The following is a 21,451-nucleotide window of genomic DNA, read 5'->3' on the forward strand; positions in this document are numbered from 1 at the left end:
AATAAGAAAGTGACCAGATTATGAATCCTAAAGGCATCAAAATTTGACCAAAGAATCCTAAAACCAGAAGGATGCCCACCGAACCCCTACTTTTTCCAGGCCGCCACTATCTCGTCGTCCAACCTTTACTTTTCCATTTCAGAATTGAAAAAAGGATTTAAGGACTACTCTTTTCGTCTCAATTTATGTGACATTTTTTACTTTTCGAAAGTAAATTTGACTAAATTTTGAAGCTAAATTAAATTAGATTAACTCAATTTTTTAAGACTAAGATTTATATATTTGAAATAAATATAAGTACTCTAAGTAGGCGTTTGGCCATGAAAACCAATTATTTTTCACTTTATTTGGAATTTTGAAGTTGGAGTTGTGTTTGGTTATAGTTTTTGCAAAGAATATTTTGTTATTTGAATGTATTGAAAGTGAAAAAAAAAAGCGAAAACAATATTTTTGATGTTTTTCAAATTTCAAATGTAATTTCAAATTTTCATAGCCAAACATTAATTTCCAAATAAAGTAAAATAATTTTTCAGAAAAAAGTGAAAAGTTCTCATGATCAAACAAGTTCTAAGTTACATTAAAAAGCGAAAAATATCACATAAATCGGAGAGAGGGAAAATATTTTACACTTTCATCAACACGAAGGGACTATCTTTTGTCATTTTTTCTCTTTCTATTGAAACATATTGGGAGCGGGACAGAATAATAATACTAAGCAATATAGAAGTAGAAGAAAGCAAAGAAAAGCGTGGTGGATCTGTTGAATGATCGATGGCGCTTTCGAGACTTCGTTATCCCTTACAATCTCTTCTCCAAGCTCGCCGTCATCTCGCCTCCACTTTCCGATCGCCGTAATTCATTAACTCAATCCTCTAATCCACGTTTAATTTGAATTACAATTTGCTGAATGTTGCCGTAAATTTGCACACACACGGAGAAATGATAATATATGTGTATGTGCGCGCATTTGGATTTTAACAATCGCTATTTGAGATTGAACTAATAATATCTGGTCCTTTAGGTTAGAAGAAGCTCTTGCATAGGCCTATGTTCATCAGTACGCTTCTATTTACATTTTTTTTTTTTTGAATCGTTGTACTTTATTAGCTCAAGTCTGTAATCGATTCTACCGCGTTTAATAAGAATTACAGAAATGATTATATATGTGTGTATTTTGGACGTAGGTATTTGAGATTGAATAATATAGCTGATGCATTGTTCAAATGACTTATTTTGCTCCATTTTAATTGAACTACTGAACTGTTTGGAATCTCAAATTTAATTAGATTTAAGGTCTAAGTTACTCATTTGATTCATTTTAGATCTTCTTCTAGTTAAAGGACCAAATTGTAAGATCAGTGCTAACATACGTGTTACAAATTGCTTAATGTTGGCGTGGATTATAGATATTAGCACACATAAAGAGAAATGATAATATTTGTATCTATGCGCGTTCTGATTTTGGCAATAAGTATTTGAGATTGAATAATATCTGGTCCTCTAGGTTAGAAGAATCTCTTGCATAGGCTGTAACATATACTGTGCGGTCAACAAGCTTATTGCTTCTTGTGGATTAATAAAAAAGACGTAGATAGCTGACGCGTTTTTCAAATGATTTATTTTGCTCCATTTTAATGAACCTTCTTAACTGTTCTGAACCTTAAATTTGATAGATTAAGGTCCAAGTTACTCTTTTGCTTCGTTTGCTGTTAATATGAAGACGTTCTTCTAGTTAACGGACCAATTTGAGGAGAAAGCTGATTTTCCTTCCCCTAGTAATGTTAAAGGGTTCTATCTTCAAGCGTAGGGTTCAGATGGGGGTTCATTATGGTGGAAAATTTCAGTCGTGAAAGAAGAGAGTTGTGATGTTTTCAGGGGAGTGCACAAAGTGTCAGTATTTTAAGTAATGTCCATTCAAATAAAGAGTATACAGAGCAATTCACAAGTCATGCTAATATGTCTGATTATGCATATAACTATAAATGGAAAAGCGGACTTCAAGATTGGTTATACGGCGGGATAAATGTAATGATCTGCGTGCCTCTTTGGTTGCAGAATTGCAAGTAATTGATGGCTTGTACTTTTTATTTGAGAAAAGATATCAAAGATGAAGTAATAAAAGGAGTAACAAGAAAGGCAAGGTAAAATGAAAAACAAGAAAGACAAGGCTTCAGAACGCTCTAAACTTTGAAATCGAGAATAAATTTGTTGGACAAGACAACTATTTTTAGTGACAAAGAAGGGATCATCTTCCTGTTGATTTTTTTTTCTTTCCTCGCTAGCTTTTTGGTGTATGTACACCAAGTTCTCTTTTGGAACATATTGGTTCAACCAGTAAACAATTGGGGTATTAGGTTTTCTTTTTGTTGAATTAAATCCAAGACATCATTGGGATTGCACCCCTTCAATGTTGTAAATAATTTCATTATTAACTAAAGGAAAAGTGGGGTGATGAACCAAATTTTTTATTCTAATACTCTTTTTCATATTGTACAGGGTTGTGTATCATTTCTGTCTTGTTATCAGTCATTTCGCATAAGAAATTTGTACAAGAGCCCTCTATTTTCACTTAATTCCCAGTTCCAATGATTATAATGGGTGTTCATACTTATTGAGAAGGTCCATTCTTTCTTAAGCATTTCACCAGGTTAAAGTGTGTATTATGATGTTCATTATTCTGCACCCAAGAGTGTGGCCTAGTGGTCAATGAAGTGGTGTAAACCTTTTTGAGACCTTGGTAGAGACAAAAAGCACGTAGGTGATTTCCTCCCATCTGCCTAAGCTTTGGTGGGCAAAGTTACCCGATAGTCGGTACCTATACTTGTACTAGTGGGAGGTAGAAGGTACCCGGAGTCGTTGCACGTAAGCTTGCCTGCCCGAACACCACCATCATAAAAAAAATGAAGTTCATTATTCCCTTGTTAATATTTATGAAATCCATTTTCAAATTTGCAAATTTTCATTAATGATTTATCGGGTGCAGTGTTTCTGGGGCGCTGAATCAAATTCCTGATGTGGATGCTACTTCATTAAGGTCTGTAATTTTAATAATTTTTGTTGGTCCATTCTAGCGGTTTATTTACTGAAATATGCCATCTCAACTGAAAAAGTAACTGACATAACTTCTTCTCAAAGAAAAGCTCACTGACATAATTTTGCAGAGAACTATCCTTTAGTATTAAGATGATCGTGTATGTAGAACTCTATTAGCTAGTAACTGATTTTCCATTTTTAAATTTTTCCATGGTTTAAGTGGGTTTCTTGGATCTAATGCCATGTCAAAGGCAAAAATAAAGCATTAAGTTAGTTAAGCATTTTTCTATTCCTATAGAAACTCCATTGTAGTCCAACCCAACTCCACCCAGTTTTCCAGATTTCATGAGGTCTAATAGGGCTGTGGTGCAATGATGGGTACGTTCCCCTGGAAGGGTCTATCATAATGACTGGAGTGCGGTTTTTTCCTCCCTATCATGTTTGGTGGCATGAGTCCCACATTGACGTTTTTGTTTTGCACAAATTATAGCTGTTGGAGATGTAGCCAACTCTTTTACATATTAAGGTCAAATGGGGATGATACTCCCGCGATCTCAAAGTGAAACTCTATCCATACACTACTTGCTATGTTTTTAAGATCTTATCAAAAAAAGGAAGGTTATTTAGGAACTTATATTACTTAAAAGTTATAATGAAAGGACATTGAGATGATGCGAAGTTGCAAGGAGATGGAAAAAGCAATAAAAATAGCTTCACCAGAAGAGTTTCAGATCCTAAGATCGGACCAAATTAACTTCTTTAGATGTGTGATCAAAAGTTGATTTATCAAGTAAACCTTCCTACAACTCCTGTTATCAATTATGTCCAGAAACATACCCTCTTCCCAATGATAACCTCATGGCCATAAGTCTTCAGCATTCACATGTATGATTGCAGACAGTCTGAGTCTCACTCTCTCTCCATCAATCTATTGTTTTCTAACTGGGTTATATGTTGTGAATAAGATGATCCACATCTTCATAAATTTATTGCTGAACCGGATGTATTAAAATTTAGAGACTCCTCAATTTAATTCTTTTATTTTTATATGGGCTAATTGGATTTCTCATGTCATAAAGTGAATAAAATTCTTGAGAGATTGATAATTTGCATTTTTGTTCATACCACCTAAAGTTTGATTTTTAGCTTCAGTTTTTAGTTTGGGGTGCCAATACTAACAGTAGCATAGTTGTTTAGTTAGTCTGTCTTGCATATTCCTATCTTGTTGATTTTAATGCCGGTTTAGCAGAAAATTGACTTAATGCACACATAAGGATAGTCAAGAAAAACCCTGATCCATTTATTTCTTGATTAAAAAAAAAAAAAAAAAGGATAGTCAAGAATCTTTGCATGGGAGATGATATGGCTTCTTTAGGAATTAAGTTGCATCAGTGTTATATTTACATTGAACTAGATGCATATTTTCTTGAACTTTATGCTGTTCACTTATTTTGAAGTTCGGTCAGGCCTTTACATTTCCGCCTGCTCAGTGAAGTCCATGGCATCCCATCTAAGGTTAGTTGCAAACATGTCTGTCAAATAAATTTAATTATTTTATGTTTCTCTGATCTAATGTTGGAAATGTTGCAGCTGCAAAGTGGTGTTCGGTACTTCTCGTCAGCTGGTAAGTACATTATACAAATGACGTTGCTCCCACTCAATGCTATTAGCTTTCCAGATATTCATAGATTGCTTTCGGTAGCTTCCACCGTCGTATCTTGACTTTCAAGCCGACACCATCTGTTGAATCATAAAAAAAAAAAAAAAAAAAAAAGTGGAGCACAACTTTATAAATTCTTTCACCTTCTAACATCTAATAAAAATTGCACAAAACAGGGAGATAAGTCCATTACTGTTGGTCCTGTTAGTACGATTGTTTGTAGGAGACCGTTGCTTTAATAATGTGCTTATTTCTTGACTTGAGCTCCTCATTTATACTGTTTTTCTATAATAAATAACCCGCCTTTGTACCATCATTTTATTACAGAACTAGGGATGAGCTTCTTCCATGTTTTTTTTGATAAATTGATTGATAAAACGACGGAATCAGTGCAAACTTAGCTAAATATAGGGCACAGTGGAAGAAAAGGATCCATATAGGTGATATCTACTAGTTGGGAATATGTTTTAGTCTTGTTAGAGAACTTCTAATATTATTATTATAATTATAATTATTACTTTTTTATTTATTTATATATTTCATTTTATTTATTTTTATTTTCATTTGGTACAATGATGACATAAGTTACGCGTAAATGGAGAAGTGAGCCGACCCCGACTTGTTTGGGACTGAGGCATAATTGTTGTTTGAATGATAAAGAGATGGAATACTAGCTCACATCCTATGACGTGATGCTTAAATCTGGTGTTTTGGAGACTTTATGTTTAGGTGTGTTTACTTCCGAGTGCTATCTTGACGCGATAATTATAAAGAAGCCTAACAAGGCAATTTGATTGTACTTGTGTGTGATGAACCTGAGGTGTTTCCTTTCCAGCAAGTGTTTGATTACTTTGTCTCTATCTTGTTTTCTCCAAATATATGATTTCGTTGTCCTCTAATCAAATATATGCTATGTGGGCCGTTGACTTTCCCCTTCAGTGAAATTTTGAATATGATTTTGTCGTCCTCTTGGAGGGAACGTCAGTTACCAGTTTCAAAAAAATAAAATAAAATTACTTTCCCCTTCAGTGAATTTGTTTTCTATTTGAGAAAGTAAGCGGAAAGATATTTGGTGACCTTGGGACCTGTTACACCCTGAATTTTTTTTTCATTTTTATACAACTTATATCTTGAACTCTCTTAGAGTTTGCTGATAATATGACATTTTATTAGGCAGAATTGAGGTGGCTGTTAAATGTTATAATACTTAGTTCCTACTATTGCAGAGGCTCCTGTGCATACAGAGGTGGCAATGCCAGCTTTGTCTCCTACAATGGTAATATGTCTTGTGTGGCATTATTTCTATGAATGATGTAGTTTTCTGATCTCCTTATTATTGTGGAAATTTTTAACTTACGTGCTCGTCTCATCGCAGACTCAAGGTAATATAGCAAAGTGGATAAAGAAAGAGGGGGACAAGGTCAGTTGCTTTTCATTGTTACCTGAAGTAAAGTAGTAAAGTATCTTCACTTTTAGATAGAGATAATGCCTGCTCAACAATTGAAACTTCTGTGTTATTACACCCGGTTGAATTCTGATTTCCTAACAGATTGAAGTTGGGGACATACTATGTGAGATAGAGACTGATAAAGCTACACTCGAGTTTGAAAGTCTTGAAGAAGGGTAAGCCTACATTCCAATTGTGCTGTATTCATTTAAAACTTATGGAGAGGATGTTCTTTTATGATTTTCTTTGATAAGGTAAATAATGTTCTGTTCTGATGTTATTGCTTGTCTTTAGATATTTTGTATTTAATTAGTTATCTTCTCTGATTCTACTGCTGTTCATCAATTCCTGAAATACTCATTCTAATCATCTGGTTAACTGATGCACTTCTTTAATGTATTTGGTTTTGTTGTTTTGGGATGTCATTGGCAGTTACCTTGCAAAGATATTGGTCCCTGAAGGAACAAAAGATGTACCAGTGGGACAGGCTATAGCAATTACGGTAATAAGAGTTCTCAGATATTTCTCCTGCCACTTTTCCTCTTCATTTTCTATTTTGTGATCATCTCCTTTCAATCAAGCACCACTAAAATATAATTGAAGTGAGAATGCTGCAGTTTTCTCTTTTTCTTTCTCTTCTTCTCTGGAGTTCTTTGGTGCAAAATGAAAAATGAAGTTTGTGGTACATCACAAGAATTTCTAATCATTCTATTTAGTGTTTCTGTTGTTCTTTTTGTTTGCTTAAACAGTAGGAAACTTAAAAAATCTCATTTGGAAAGTGTGTATTCTCTCCAAAGCGTTTTGTCGATTCTCCCCCCTTTAAACTAGTCTTGTTTTAACAAATGAAGCACGCGCTTTGGTAGCGGATTTTTTTTTGGGTCCCAATTCAATATCAATTTGCCTATCAAAGAGCTGACACTGGAAGACTGACGCCCACAACAACAACAAACCCATAAATCAAAGTAGGTTGAAATTGGTAAAAATATGAAAGATTGAAAACTAAATGCATTCATTCCTGGAAATTGTAATATCTGATTTTCTGCAAGTATGGTAGCTTCTACCAGATAAAATCAAATGTTGATTTCAAATCTTTTGAACTATATTATAAGCTTCTTCCTGCTTATAAGCCTACACACTGTTCTCTTCCATCAGAAGTCTACAAAAGCCACCATGCTATAGGTATCAGTCATTCTTTTCTGATTATCAGTCCTTTGTGTTGTGGCTTCAAAAGGAAAGCTATACCAATGTTCATTTAACCTACAACATCCCTCTTCAAACCCTAAGCCACAAAGTGGTTTGCATTGAACTGTTGAAAGCCAAGCAACCTTGCATTTCTCCTACCCAATCAGAAAGCGTCATTCTTTTTTCGAATTGTGAGAGTGTCTAAGCAAATGGAACAGAAGTCGAGAGTTTGTTACGGAAGATCTACGGCTACATACAATTTGGAGAGATGATAGAAATGAGATGGCAAGAGGTAGGCAGTCAACGTTTGTCTGTGAAGTGATGATATAGAGGCCTACTCAATGGAGGGATTTAAGACCTGATTGTAAATCAGTTGCGAAGACTAAAGAACCAGAGAAGATGGTGTGTCTAACATGGTGTATTATGTAGGACGCTGTCAGCAAACAATCTGAGGAAGAGAATGAATAATATGTTGGACAGGAACCACCACATAGTACGTTGTAGTTTGCATCAGATATATGGGCATTAATATGCTCCTTGTTAAACTATCTTGGGTTTTACTAGACAGTGGAAAATGCTGCAAGAAGGTGGGGTTTGAAAAGGATGGAAGCCGAGTCTCGAACCGTGCGCCACTGGCCCTTAGGGATTTTTTCTAAGAAAAAGAGGATGGAAGCGAGAAAAGGAAGATATGGGAGACAATTTCTTTGTGCGGTTTTGATGATTTGGTTGGAAAGAAGTGAATGAATTTTATAAGGATTGGAAAGACCAGCATGGAAAGTGGAAACTAAAGGAAATCTTCTCGTTTCACTTGTATTTTTGAATTAGAAATTAATTCCTCCTGATGGTACCTATAGCAGAGATTTTTTTATGAAAGCCTAATGTCATATACTCTATAGCTTTGAAACCATCTTGTTAGAAATTCAATTAAAAGTTCTTGCTTTATCTAAAAGAGTTCTTTTATTCAAAAGATAATTATGAGAAAGCCAAGCGATGGAGAATTTGGATGGATTAGGATACTTTCTTCCGTTGTACTAGAAAGCGATTGGTATCAAGGATCTCATCTTCGAGTATTGAACTTGGAGGAGAAAGTAAAGTATGCAATAAATTCATAACGTCTACCAAGAGAGACAATTGCTAAATTTGTTTCTTGGTCTTAATTCTTTTTTTTTTTTTTCAAGAGCAGAATTTGTTTCGCAGGTATTCTTGACTCAGTTTGACTCCATTTTTAAATGATGAAGTAAGAAGTTTCATTAAAAAGGCATCAAGAAGATGCAAAAGTTGCAAAAGAAGTTGTGTGAGCTCCAATACATGCAAAGAGACTGCTAGGATTAGGGAGCTAACAAAGTCCAAAATTGAGCAGAATCGTTTACTGGGGTTCAATTGCTCCAGCTAAACAAATGAAGAAAACATCTAGCTCTTAAGGAGTGGTTTGGAGTTGAGATTCCATCAAAACATCTGCAGTTCCTTTCTGTCTAAACACACTAAGAAAATACTTGCAGGGATCATCAATAGATCTTCTTGATGGCTTAAAATATAGCTATAAAGGCAATAACTATCTCATAGCTAATTAGACATGAAGCTGTAGTGTTGAATGCTTTAAGTCTACTAGCAAGTTCTTGTCTTTTGGTTGTTCCTCAACCAGCAGCTTATTTCACTATTATGAGCTAATTTCTCTACCTTAGTATGAACTAAATTCTGTTCCCTTTCAAAGTCAGAATGACTGTCACCTTTATTGCTTAAATTCCTTCAATGTTCTTCTGCCTCACTATATTGGATATCTCGTGACTTCTCAATTCTTTAGCTTAAGCAGCTTGTGTAGACTGCCATGGGCATCTGTTATTATAAATATTTTCTGCTAATTGAGTAGGTGGAAGAAGCAGATGACATACAAAAAGTCCCTGCTACTGCTGGTGGTGCATCAGGGGTTAAAAATCAGGCATCTTCTCAGACAGATGCAGCACCAGAAGCCAGTCCTGCGAATATTAGCTCATCTGAACTTCCTCCTCATTTGGTCCTTGATATGCCAGCTTTGTCCCCAACCATGGTATTGAAAGTTCATAATGGACTCTTGAATTTCCATCTATACTTGTTTGTTTATCCTGTCAATGCTGATGAATTCTTGTTTGACTTTTACCTATAGAACCAAGGTAACATCGCTAAATGGAGGAAAAAGGAAGGTGACAAGGTTGGTGCTGCATGACATGAGGCTAGTGAATTTCCAATAAAATGCCCCAGACAATGGGCAGTGAAATAGCATGTGCAACTATTAGCTTATTTTTCTTTTGACACAGATAGAGGTTGGTGACATTCTCTGTGAGATAGAAACTGACAAAGCAACTCTTGAGTTTGAAAGTCTCGAAGAAGGGTAAACATTCCTATCACATTTTAGATAAGATGTTTAATTGCATTAAGATAAGATACCATTAGAGATATCTATTACTATCTTTTATTGTGCTCTATGAGGTAATTATTTCTTAGGACTTCTTAATTAACCAGAAAAGCAGCCTCAAAATATTGAAGGAAGAATCCTTCCTGGCCGCTTCATATTGACATTATATGATGGGTGGCCTTCTTAGTTACATCTGCTGCTGTTTATTTCTTGGAGGAATATGCGAGGCTGTTTTCATTACGATTTTCTCATGTTTCTAGGTCTTTAAAGTAGGGGACATTACATTACAGTCCATCGGTATCCTGTTTGCTCTTGTAGATTGTGAAACTCTTTCCCTCTGATTCAGTGTTGGTTTTACAATTTCATTTGTTCATTTTCTATGCTTGCAAAGTGTTATTTTTATTTGGTGATTGCAGATTCTTGGCCAAAATAGTGGCACCTGAAGGTTCAAAAGATGTGGCTGTTGGGCAGCCTATTGCAATCACAGTAAGTTGCTAATGCTCCTCTCTCTTTTCACCTCCTGAGATAAGTTCAGAACTTTCTGTTGTCTTAACAATTAGAAGATGCTAATCAGTATACACAGATTTAGGTAGGGGGTTGTCTCAGTTCTTTTTTCTAAAAAAAAAATAATAATTTGATTTGGTATAGTTACTCTGCTGGGGATTATGACTCTTAACAGTCTGTGGAATTAATACTTATTTTTTGCAAGGTCGAGGATGAAAATGATATTGAAGCTGTGAGGACATCGAGCAGCGGCAGCAATGTGGTTAAGGAAGAAAAGTCGGTCCGTCATGATGCCCCGGCTGAACTTAGAACTCAGGCGACAGGTTTCAATAGAATCAGTCCAGCTGCTAAGATGTTAATTATGGAACATCGTTTAGATGCATCATCAATTCCAGCATCTGGTCCTCGTGGTACCCTGTTAAAGGGAGATGTTCTTGCTGCATTGAAGTCAGGAAAGGGATCAACCAACATTTCACCAATGAAGAAGGCAACTCCATCTCCTCCTCAGGTCGACCAACAAGCTACTCCAACAAAGCCACTTGGGTTAAAATCTGATGGTCAGCAAAAGGATGCTTATGAAGATTTACCTAATAGTCAAATTCGCAAGGTACCACAAACTACCATCACCAGTTTTTTAATCCTTTTACCTAATTGTACTTATTAAATGATAGAGCTTTAATTGTGTTGCATGTATAGCGAAAAATATAAAAAAATGCTAATAAATCAGTTGTTCGGATGAGGGCCCCAAGTAGGATATCAGTTGCTCAAATAAGGATTCCATGTAGGATATTAGCTTTTGTCTTTTTTTTTTTTTCCCCCTCTTTTCTGTTGAAGTGCTAGTTATGCAGTATATTCATTGTGGTTTTTGCTTATTCTTCGCTCCACTTTCTACTTGGCTTATGCTCTACATCGGTCTTATTTTTTCACTAAGTTTAGGTGCTATATATGTATTCTCAACTCCCAGCTCCACTGTGTTTTTATGCACATAGGAGACCTGCATTGATGCCACCTTATACTTGATTTGCCGTGTCTCAATTGTTATATTTTGCAGGTGATAGCAGCAAGGTTATTGGAATCTAAGCAATCTACTCCTCACTTGTATTTGTCCACAGGTTCTGTTAGTTCTCAAGTTCTCAGTGCCATAAGTAGTGATTTACTTATATTTAATATGTGGAACTTTTTCAAATTAATGGTCATTCCTAACAGATGTTATATTGGACCCCCTTCTCTCCTTCAGAAAGGAGCTTAAAGGTATAGCATTAAGGTGTTTATTTCTCTTGTTGCTTTTACTGATAATCCTTCATAATTATCTAGCACATCTTCCTTCTATGCAGAAAAGTATGATGTTAAAGTCTCGGTGAATGACATTGTCATCAAAGTGGTTGCAGCAGCATTAAGAAATGTACCAGAAGCAAATGGTGAGATATTATTAGTAGTTTCATTGCTAATTGAAGTTCTTAACTTATTTCTTATTAACAACTAAAATGTAGGATGAAGTGAAGTGTAGTTAGCTATGAAGCCTAATTGTGAATTTGTTTAGTATGTGGAAGCAGGCTTTCTAGCTTTGTTAGAGGAATGACCATAATCTTTTTGGCAGTTTCGATATTTTCCAGTCAGTTTCATTTAGTTTTTCCACGTCAGGAAAAGATCATATGATCTCTGGATGGAGATGTAGGAGGGACAAAAGATAGCTTTTCCAGTTGAATGTGATTGGTGTTTGTTGTAACGGGCACTTAGATATCCTAAAGTCCTGTACAAACTTATAGTTATCACATTCTGTTTTAGGTAAATTTTAAGAATTTATAGTTTGATATTGTCATGAAGATTAAATGCAAGGTAAGGCTGCGTACAATAGACCCTTGTGGTCCGGCCCTTCCCCGGACCCCGCGCATAGCGGGAGCTTAGTGCACCGGGCTGCCCTTTTTTGTCATGAAGATTAATAATGTTGCATTGATAATAATTGATGTGTCATTTTTCCCTTTTGTCTCAAATGCTCATGGTGTATCAAATTCTTTTTTATTTGATAAGTTCAGAATTGAACATTGACCTTGAGATATGAAGCTATAAAGATACATATTTCCATTTATATAAATGAAGCATGCTGTCTCTCTTATTTTCAAAGGTCTAGTGAGTCTCCTATAATATATTATACTAAGGCACTCAATGAGACACTTAACTCCATTAGGCTTCATCTTAATCATGTACCATTAGGCTTCATCCCAATCATGTACACTCTCTGTTGGTCTGGAGTGAAGCCTCTTTCAACTGTCAAACTTCTCTTCGCGGCAAAAATACTCACTTTGTAAAGGAGAAACTCTCATCTCATTTTCCGAAACCTTTTTCCGGATGGAATAGGAAGTTAATATTAAAAAAAAAAATGCTATATTTACAAAATAACAGCCCTTTATTTGTATACACTTCTTCTCTCTTTCTTCCTCTTCCCATAACTCAAAAAGTATCTATACTTTGACCATTGTTGTGAAAACACAAGCTATTAGTCCGACTGGCCAAAAAATTCTCCAGAGATATCCTCATTCCTCTTTGTTTCTGTATATATTACAACTTATCGCGGAAAGAGTTGATTTTGTCTACAGTCTACCTCTTTGTTCAGACTTAAAGTTTTTAACGGAGACCACTATTTCCATGAAATCTACCGTAGTTTTGGTTTCTTCGCCCAGCATTCATAATAACTATTGATAGCAATGTCAATCTGTTGGTGTTTGTCTAGGATACTGTAAAATGGTAAGTTGACCTTTTACCCTATTTGTCTCCTTCAAAATACATTCTATACCAACAATTGAGAGAGTATGACTGGTTTGCTAAAGTGCTATCCTGAAACCTGTAGCACTTCTCCTCACAATACCCTTATAACTGACCCCCACACCCACAACCAAGAATAGCTGAAAAGGCTGGAGAGGTCATTGTATTTAATTGATGACTATATCCTTCAAATATGGTTTTCTTGGTAACTCAGATTGATTCATTCCCAATCTATGCTTATTCTTCATTGAATTTCACTATATAAACTTCTAGTTTGCTTCCGGATGAGTAGCTTAGTAGAAGACGCTTTCTCCCGTGAAATGTTAGCTCCCTGAAAAGTTCTCTTTAAATCCATTACAGCTTACTGGGATGATGGAAAAGGTGAGGTGGTGCTTTGTGATTCTGTTGATATATCCGTTGCCGTTGCCACTGAAAAGGTACGCGGCATACTAACGTGTTTCTTGGTTCTTCTACAAATCTTGCTCTTATCCCATTATCTTGAGTTTCAGGGCTTGATGACCCCAATTATCAGGAATGCTGATCAGAAATCCATATCCTCAATTTCAGCAGAGGTAAATATGGATATAAGTTGATAGGAGTAAGGTCTCTCGGAAACAGCCATCCTACCTTGGTAGGAGTAAGGTCTGCGTACATTCTACACTCCCCAGACCCCACGGTGTGGGATTTCACTGGGTTGTTGTTGTTGTTGTTGTTGTTTATTTTCCAATAGCTTTGACAATAAAGCTAGACATAGTATTTCCTTTTAAGTGGTGGATATTGAAATTCTGCTATATGTATAAACTAGAGAATGATGCTTTGGAAGGAACTGCAATTTATTCTTAGAAGTTAGCACAAGAAATATTGTAATTTCTGCAATATGTATAAACTGTATTTTACCTGTCTTTATTTAGGAGTCTAATATCACAGCTTATTGTGGTTTCTTACCTTCTAATTATCATCTACTTGTGCATGAAAGATCAAGGAGCTTGCTGGAAAGGCACGAGCTGGAAAGCTTAAACCTAATGAATTCCAAGGTGGCACTTTCAGGTGAATAATCGACTTTGGATTCTAGGTATTGTATTGACCAGTTCCGTTGGTAAGAAATTACATCTTCTATGTTCCGTATGCAGCATTTCAAACTTGGGCATGTTTCCAGTGGATCGGTTTTGTGCAATTATCAACCCCCCTCAGGTCTTTTTACTTTTCTTCCCTCTCATCCTGAAGCACCCCTGCGTGAAAGATATGTGCTATTGCTTTCCTTTGACTGAATAGAGTAACTTTTTATGTTGGTCTCTCCTTAACTATTGAACTACTACACTTGATGCATTAAATTTTTATAACTGAACTGTCACCTGGATTATAGCCTAATTGGTCCTCCAGAACAGGTTATTCCTGTCACAGCTCATAAATCTGCTTTGCCACTAGCTTGAAATCGATAACATTGTAATGTCTTTCCTCAGGCTGGTATAATTGCTGTTGGTAGGGGCAATCAAGTTGTTGAACCGGTGGTTGGAGCTGATGGTATAGTTCTGATTGCAAATCGTCTGGAATAATTATTTTGCTTCTACAATTTGTTAATATTGCCAATCCCATAGTATGAAATTCTTTTTGAAATGGAGAGACGTATTAGTTGTTTTAATTAGTTGAACTTTGCTTCCTTCTTTCCAGGAATTGAGAAGCCATCTGTAGTTAACAAAATGAATTTGACTTTATCTGCTGATCATCGTGTCTTCGATGGAAAGGTTGGAGGTAAGTGCAGACTTTTAATCTTTTAAAACTTGTAAAGGATAGTTTACAGAAGTAGGCATGCAATATTTTTATGCTACTTGTTCACGTGTTTGCACTTAATCTCGAAAAATCATCGCCAAAAAGTCCCAATTTTTAGGCTGGTTGTCATAGCAGTCTTGTCTGTCGAATATTCAGAGTTGTACATTTAGGACACGAGTATGCAAGATTTACTAATGCTTCTGTTTGTACGTGGCTTAGAATTGGGTTCTTTTGCCTCTAATTAGGTTGTTGGCAAGGCATCAGAGACTAAATCTTCTTAGACTATATTGTGTTATTCCTTTTTTCTTTTTCCCGTTTGCGTCTTTTGAGCATTAATGAGTGCTTCAGTTGCCATCCAAGTGGAGGCTCTTTTTCTTGTCCCTTTGTATCTTGCTACTATTACTGTTGGGTGCTGATGGGTGAAAGCAAAAATGAATCAATCATGCAGGTGCTTTCGTTTCAGCATTGTCGTCTAACTTCAGTGACATCAAGAGGCTTCTACTGTAATACAGATAAAGTTTACTTTCAAGTCTGGGAACAAAATATCCTACAGGACAACCTGTGCAGGCGGCGTAGTTCTTTCAGATATAGTTTGCCTTCAGATCTCAAACTTGTATCTAATGGGTGCCATTTATGTTCTTGAGAATGAGAATGATTGAGGTCCATAAAGTTGGACTAGTTCCAATTACAGTGATACTACCATTTCTTCTGAGATACTCTCAGTTATGACACATCGCACTCTCATATGCTTTTCCTGTAAAGTTGTACAAGGGTGCCTCAATATTCTTTACCAAATAAAGAGCTCCTGATTTTTGCCCTTTCTTTGTTGGACCTGCCTGAATATGGGATACTTCGTGCAGCTATCGTTTTATAGCGTTTTCAAATTTTCCCTTTTCTTCTTTCATTTGTACTGTGTATCTATCTACTATCTACGATGTACTAACTTTGACATTTGGCGCTTTTAGGGCAGAAGATAATTGACAAATTAGTGAAATTACATTGATTGCATTTGAACATCCGGGTCAATAGAATTTGTATCTCTTTACAGATTTGTTTTTAGGTTTGTATCTTTTACAAGAGATCTTCTTTTTACACATAAGAGGTGAAAATATCACAACAAATTGTGAAGGATTACTTTCACCAATTTTCTCCCTCCTTTAGCCTTGGTTGGATCAGCCACTTAATCTTTTATCTAAAAGAGCGTTAGGTTTTATCGAGAGTTTCCAGGAAAAAAGGAAAAATAAACTTGACATCCACATGCTAGAAAATATACCAGTTTTCTAATTTTGTACCAAACTCGATATTTATAGATCAGAGCGTGACGGGGTAATTGATATACCTTTAATTAACCATTATAGTAGTGGAACTTATAATATAAGAGAAAAGTCAACGTATAATAAGACTAGAATACAACAGTTAACCAAAATTCTTTATGTTAATCGCCAATCAGCAGCTCTCTGTAAAAAGAATATTGGTTAAAAAATTCGCCCACAATGATCATCTAGCATTCCAGTATTACTAACTAGATATCAAGTGTCAGTTTGACATAATTTTTTTAGAATAAATAGATAAGTATAAAACTCAATGATGAGAAGGGTGCGAATAAGTGTTGCTGTGGTGTCACCCCTTGCAGTTGATGTCTAGTTAGAAGAGTCCTCTCAACACTAAAGTTCCCAATAACCCAGAGTAACATGTGTGCTTAATATCATGAAAATTGGAAACAAGACAAAATTCCACAACCAATGTCCAATTTCCCTCCGTAAGCACCAGAAATTCTACAAACACCAGAGAAAAGAAATCTTCATTCCACTGAGTAATCTTTAACGGCAAGAGGCTCATACCATTGTGGACCAAATCCAGCAGCTTTTCTTGCTTGCTCATTAAAAGGAGGCTTCAATGGCCCTCTGAAATATGTCCTCACGGTGGAGTGAAACTTTTGAATCACTTCATTGTCTACCTCCACGGTATCACTATTTTCTTCTAAAGGAAGGTCACTCAGAATTGGATTTCTTGATCTCAAGCAAAGATACTTGAACCATTTTACTCCAGCAGCACAGTGAGTTATTTCTTCCGGATAAACAACATTCTCCAATAATTCAGCTGTTTGATTATCACCACCATTGCGGAAACGGGATATTGTTGTTGGCACCACATCAAGTCCTCTGGCCTGCATTCTCAGAAAATGTGAAGTCACCAACCTGGTATGGAAAAGTGAAAGTGATGCCACAAAAAACAATGATGACGAACTCCAGAAAACAAGCCTTCGATCATAGAAGTTGATTCAGGATTTAAACTTGATGGTTTTGGAGTTCATGATTCTACCACAACTCATTTAATTTATTGGGTTCAAAATCAATTATTTGTACTTATTTTGGGGAATTTTTTTAACACATACAACGTCCGAGCCAGAGCTACTAGGTTCAGATGACCCATCCTTCACGCTGCCCTTGTTTGATCAGTACCGCTATTGAGATACTTGTAGATTATATAAGATATGTTGGAAGTCCTACATATCAATACTGCTATTCATTTCTTGGACTTTTAAGTTTTCTTAGTACTTTCAAATTCTTTCAAGACTTATGCATATCCATCACAGATGCCTCTGATATGTCTAACCACATGGAATCACTTTATTACACCCCTGTTTTCATGTTAAACCTGGAAACTACTAAAAAATCACTAGTGAAAGCAAGAAAATATATGTTCTGAATAAACAAATAACAGAGGTTATAATGATATCACAACGCAAAATTGCAGCTGTTGGTTAATATTCAGCCAGTAACAATCAAGAATCTCATCACTTAGGGGGCCAGATTGGTCTAGCTTGCAGACAGCTGATCACGTTATAATTTAGAAGTAATGTAGCGTAAAATTGAAGTGACAATAAAGAGTTGAAAACGCTTATGACTGAGGGAAACTTAATTGTTACTTTTTGTCCATTTTTTTTTTCTTTCATATATGATTACCATATACTGCCTCCGTCTCAATTTGTTTGTCTTACTTTCTTTTTTAGTCGGTTCCAAAAGAATGCCTTGGCAACTCTTCAATTCCAACTTTCCTCATGGCATCTTAATAGATGTTTTGGTACATTCTACATATCTTTAATTTAAGGCCACAAGATTCAAAAGTCTTCTCTACTTTATTAAACTCTGTGCCAAGTCAGAACGAGACAAACAAATTGAAACGGGGGGATTATAATTTACAGAGTTACAGACAGCTCTTGCATTATGAATGTTTCACATTAAAATGGATCAACTGACATAATGCAAAGGAATTTTCCGGAATAAACCCTTATAATAGAGGCTTATGAATTTTGTTAACAGAATTATTGACAAAAGTAAGACATAAAAGCATGGTTGAAAACCCAGTGACTTCCAATGAATTCAATCATTCGAGACTTCACAAAGAAAATGTCTTTTTTTTTAATTTTTCATTCATACATATCCTTTTTATTGTTATCAGGTGTAAGAGATGAAGAGATACCTCATGAACACAGTGTTCAATAGCCAAACGAGCCAACAGATCTTTGGAAGTAGCAATGGCCGAATCCCACAGACCATCATGAGCAGGTAAAGCTCCATAGAAAGAACCTAGTTCCTTAAGCCGTGCATTTAGTAGAGAAAAGTGCCGCCCCTCATCTTGTGCAACTTTTACAAAATCAGTGAAAAATTCTCTTGGCATTGACTCTTGCTTGCCGAATCGAGCAATTATATCCTGTAAGACAACCAGTGACATATATAATCATACAGGGGAAAGTTAATCAATAATTGCATTTGACAAGTGCGATTCAAAAATGCATAGTTATAGCCAACAATGAATCATCAAATAGAGGTACTATCCACCTTACTAGGTGCATAATTTTTTTTTTTTTTTTTTTTTTTACTACAAACACAATTCCTCCCCAGCAACAAGAAAAAGAGGTCCGCCAACTGAACTTGCCTTGCTGTTATAGGGGGTGCCGCCTTTCCATTCCAACCAAGGAGCCGTAGTTTTACTTAGATAGGGCTTGACTGCCTTACCTTCTATTATATTAGTAAAGGGCCTTTAGGCTTGACTTTACTAATCTTTTTTTATTTTTTTGAAACTGGTAAATATGGCTTGACTTTACTAATATAATATCAAGTAAAGGGGCATGTATCTTTTTTTTTTTTGTAAAGAAAGAAGGCCACTTCACGAGCCACTACTAATAACTGAAAAGGTTCACAACGAGTTCAACCTATAGCGAAAAAGGTTACGTTTCCGCCGGAGGGGTTTGTCTTCATGGAAAAAATATTCACTAGACCTTCATTCACTTGTCTTGCTACTTCAGAAATGTTTAGCAACCTTGTTCAATGTTTCTTTATCTGTGATCAATTGTACGGTGAAGGCAGGCCCATTTCCTTCAACTATAGTTAAAAAAAAGGACAGCTCGGTGCACTAAGCTCCCACTATGCGCGGGGTCCGGGGAAGAGCCGGATCACAAGGGTCTATTGTACGCAGCCTCACCCTGCATTTCTCCAAGAGGCTGTTTCCATGGCTGGTACCCGTGACCTCCTGATCACATGGCAGCAATTTTACCAGTTATGCCAAGGCTCCCCTTCCCTTCAACTATAGTTACATACAAATAATTAAAGGAACACATGCATGCACACACACTAAGTTCGAATCTGATTGTCACATTGAAGTTTGCGGCTGCAGTTGGTACCCAATACTCACTGGCTCAATCCACCTGTGTTTGCCTACCTTCTTTGCAAGAATAACCACACTCTTTGTTCCAGTTTCTAGTGTAAAACAGCACATTTCACTTGAGAAATTACATCTAGTCTACCATTTTCTAAACCAAGTACTATATCTAAAAATCTCAGCATACATTAACTTGCGCTATCACTAACTAATCTTATCATCAAAGGCCCTACAAAATTTCTTCACAAGCTAATAAGGACCAAATACTTTTTTCTCTATAAAGTGGAATATACTTGGGAATACATAAACTGAAAGGCGAAAAAAAAAAAAAAAAAAAGAGCAACTCAGGAAATGAGGGTGTTTTTAAATACCCAAGACAAGTCAATAGCCCAGCTTTCAGTGTGAACAAGACTGTGTACAATGGCTTGTCTACTCTGCAAGCTTCCTGCTTTTCCAAGCTTTGGCATGAGACTTGGCGACACCAGCTTGACCTGTTCATCATTATTAGCATTTCCCATAAAATTTAACATACAAGAATAGTAAAACAAGCATTTGGGTCTCTTGGGCATTTCATTTAACATGTGATAGACACAGGAAACAAGAATTTGAGGGGGATTCGAGTTGATTTCTCATATGGTTACTGAACTAATAGTTATTATCTCAGAAAGTCACTTTTTTTGAGGGGGTTGCTTTCTCAGATGGTCACTCACCTAATAGTTATTAGGTCAGAAAGTCAATCTTTCTTGATTTCAATTTCCTTCAACAAAAAAAGTGACTTTCTGAGATAATAACTATTAGTTCAGTAACCATATGAGAAATCAACTCGAATTTGAGGTGTCGCCAGCTTTACCTGTTCATCATTATTAGAAATGTCCCAGAAAACTTAACATACAAGAATAGTAAAACAAGCATTTGGGTCTCTTGGGCATTTCATCGAACAGGTATTAGACATAGGAAACAAGAATTTGGGCTAAGCAAAATACATTTCTCGCTTCACCTGTTCATCATTATTAACATTTCCCAGAAAACTTAACACACAAGAATAGTAAAGCAAGCATTTTAGTCTCTTGGACATTTCATCGAACAGGTGGTAGACATAAGAATATGAGCTAAGCAAAAAAAACATATCTCTCCGGCATTTCATCGAACAAGTGATAGACATAACAAACAAGAATAATGAATCATTACATTTGTAAGACGAGCTGGGCGATCAGGAACAGGGAGGTCTTGAGAAGGATTATAAGGCTGAGAAATGAGACCTTGCAGCCATTTGTTTGCTACTTGGTCACCAATACGAGCCTTCTCAACAGGGTCAGCTGTGTTTAGAATTCTGAGTGCCGCTTCAACGAGAGTCTCTTCTGTGCTCATCACTCCTTATTCTTCTTGTTTGGTGTGTGATTATGATTATCAAAGGGAGAATTTACCAAGAGATGAATTTTCTCCTGCGATGAAATAACTTTCAATAGGGACGAATTTACATACACCAAAAAATAAAATAAGATAAAAAATTGTCAAGTCAACAGCTAAGAAAAAGAGTTTACAAACAACATTCAAATATGTCATCCAACTATGCCTTAGCTTATTTATGTCATCAATTATGTGATCGAACGGTAGGAAATGACTCATTTATGTTATCAAACTATAGAAAGTGATTCATTTATGCTAGTCATCAATAGTTTAACTCATATTGTATGGTGTTGTAATTGTACGACATTATTTTGATGAGCACAATTACATAATGTTAGATCAATATTCCAAGAAGAAACCTGTAATAAAAGTAGGGTATAAGATAGAGATACTATAAAAATATATGATAAAGAATAAAATATGATTATTAGATAATAAATACAGGCAAAATGAGAATAAATAAATAAGGTAACACGCAATAACATCAAATCGGTTGTTATATAAAATAAGATTTTTCGTCGTTACGTAACGATGGATTTAATAACATGATGCTATAAAATTTAAGTAACAATCAAAATAAATATTGTATTTAAATTAACAACAAAATACAATATAATAGGTAACAACCATCCAAAAAGAC

The 21,451-nt window shown here is 35.8% G+C and overlaps 2 protein-coding genes across 4 annotated transcripts; one reads left to right on the forward strand and one right to left on the reverse strand.

The window, feature by feature from the left end:
• The first annotated feature begins 638 nt into the window (after positions 1-638).
• On the forward strand, positions 639-15,646 carry LOC132616197 (dihydrolipoyllysine-residue acetyltransferase component 1 of pyruvate dehydrogenase complex, mitochondrial). Of its 2 annotated transcripts, none has more exons than XM_060330807.1 (23): positions 639-851; positions 2,984-3,034; positions 4,491-4,548; positions 4,624-4,657; positions 5,920-5,969; positions 6,069-6,113; positions 6,243-6,316; positions 6,573-6,642; positions 9,190-9,366; positions 9,463-9,507; positions 9,614-9,687; positions 10,128-10,197; positions 10,421-10,822; positions 11,267-11,327; positions 11,422-11,466; positions 11,550-11,633; positions 13,336-13,412; positions 13,485-13,547; positions 13,952-14,022; positions 14,106-14,166; positions 14,436-14,496; positions 14,644-14,724; positions 15,191-15,646. In XM_060330807.1, exons 1-23 carry the CDS (start codon positions 772-774, stop codon positions 15,247-15,249), a joined length of 1,893 nt encoding a protein of 630 aa, XP_060186790.1. In that variant the 5' UTR covers positions 639-771; the 3' UTR covers positions 15,250-15,646. The 2 variants fall into 2 exon arrangements, with proteins under 2 accessions (XP_060186790.1, XP_060186791.1); XM_060330808.1 differs by having other exon boundaries at positions 640-851; positions 4,500-4,548.
• Positions 15,647-16,282: 636 nt separating this feature from the next.
• On the reverse strand, positions 16,283-20,927 carry LOC132615054 (uncharacterized). Of its 2 annotated transcripts, XM_060329610.1 has the most exons (4): positions 20,593-20,923; positions 19,776-19,895; positions 18,226-18,456; positions 16,283-16,909 (listed from the first exon to the last, which is right to left on the reverse strand). In XM_060329610.1, the coding sequence occupies exons 1-4, from the start codon at positions 20,770-20,772 to the stop codon at positions 16,544-16,546; spliced, it is 897 nt and encodes a 298-aa protein (XP_060185593.1). In that variant the 5' UTR covers positions 20,773-20,923; the 3' UTR covers positions 16,283-16,543. The 2 variants fall into 2 exon arrangements, with proteins under 2 accessions (XP_060185593.1, XP_060185594.1); XM_060329611.1 differs by lacking the exon at positions 19,776-19,895 and having other exon boundaries at positions 20,593-20,927.
• Between the last annotated feature and the right edge of the window lie 524 nt (positions 20,928-21,451).

Source organism: Lycium barbarum, chromosome 10 (assembly GCF_019175385.1).
Source record: "Lycium barbarum isolate Lr01 chromosome 10, ASM1917538v2, whole genome shotgun sequence".
Classification (NCBI taxonomy): domain Eukaryota; kingdom Viridiplantae; phylum Streptophyta; class Magnoliopsida; order Solanales; family Solanaceae; genus Lycium; species Lycium barbarum.

What these genes read in the sequence shown, in the direction of transcription:
- LOC132616197 (XM_060330807.1), top strand. Translation starts at nt 772, where the DNA reads ATGGCGCTTTCGAGACTTCGTTATCCCTTACAATCTCTTCTCCAAGCT. An exon ending in GTGGATGCTACTTCATTAAG is followed by an intron (nt 3,035 to 4,490) that starts GTCTGTAATTTT and finishes CTTATTTTGAAG; the next exon opens with TTCGGTCAGGCCTTTACATT. An exon ending in TTGCCGTTGCCACTGAAAAG is followed by an intron (nt 13,413 to 13,484) that starts GTACGCGGCATA and finishes CTTGAGTTTCAG; the next exon opens with GGCTTGATGACCCCAATTAT.
- LOC132615054 (XM_060329610.1), bottom strand. Translation starts at nt 20,772, where the DNA reads ATGAGCACAGAAGAGACTCTCGTTGAAGCGGCACTCAGAATTCTAAAC. An exon ending in GCCCAGCTCGTCTTACAAAT is followed by an intron (nt 19,896 to 20,592) that starts GTAATGATTCAT and finishes AATGATGAACAG; the next exon opens with GTCAAGCTGGTGTCGCCAAG. An exon ending in GGGCTATTGACTTGTCTTGG is followed by an intron (nt 18,457 to 19,775) that starts GTATTTAAAAAC and finishes GTTGTCTTACAG; the next exon opens with GATATAATTGCTCGATTCGG.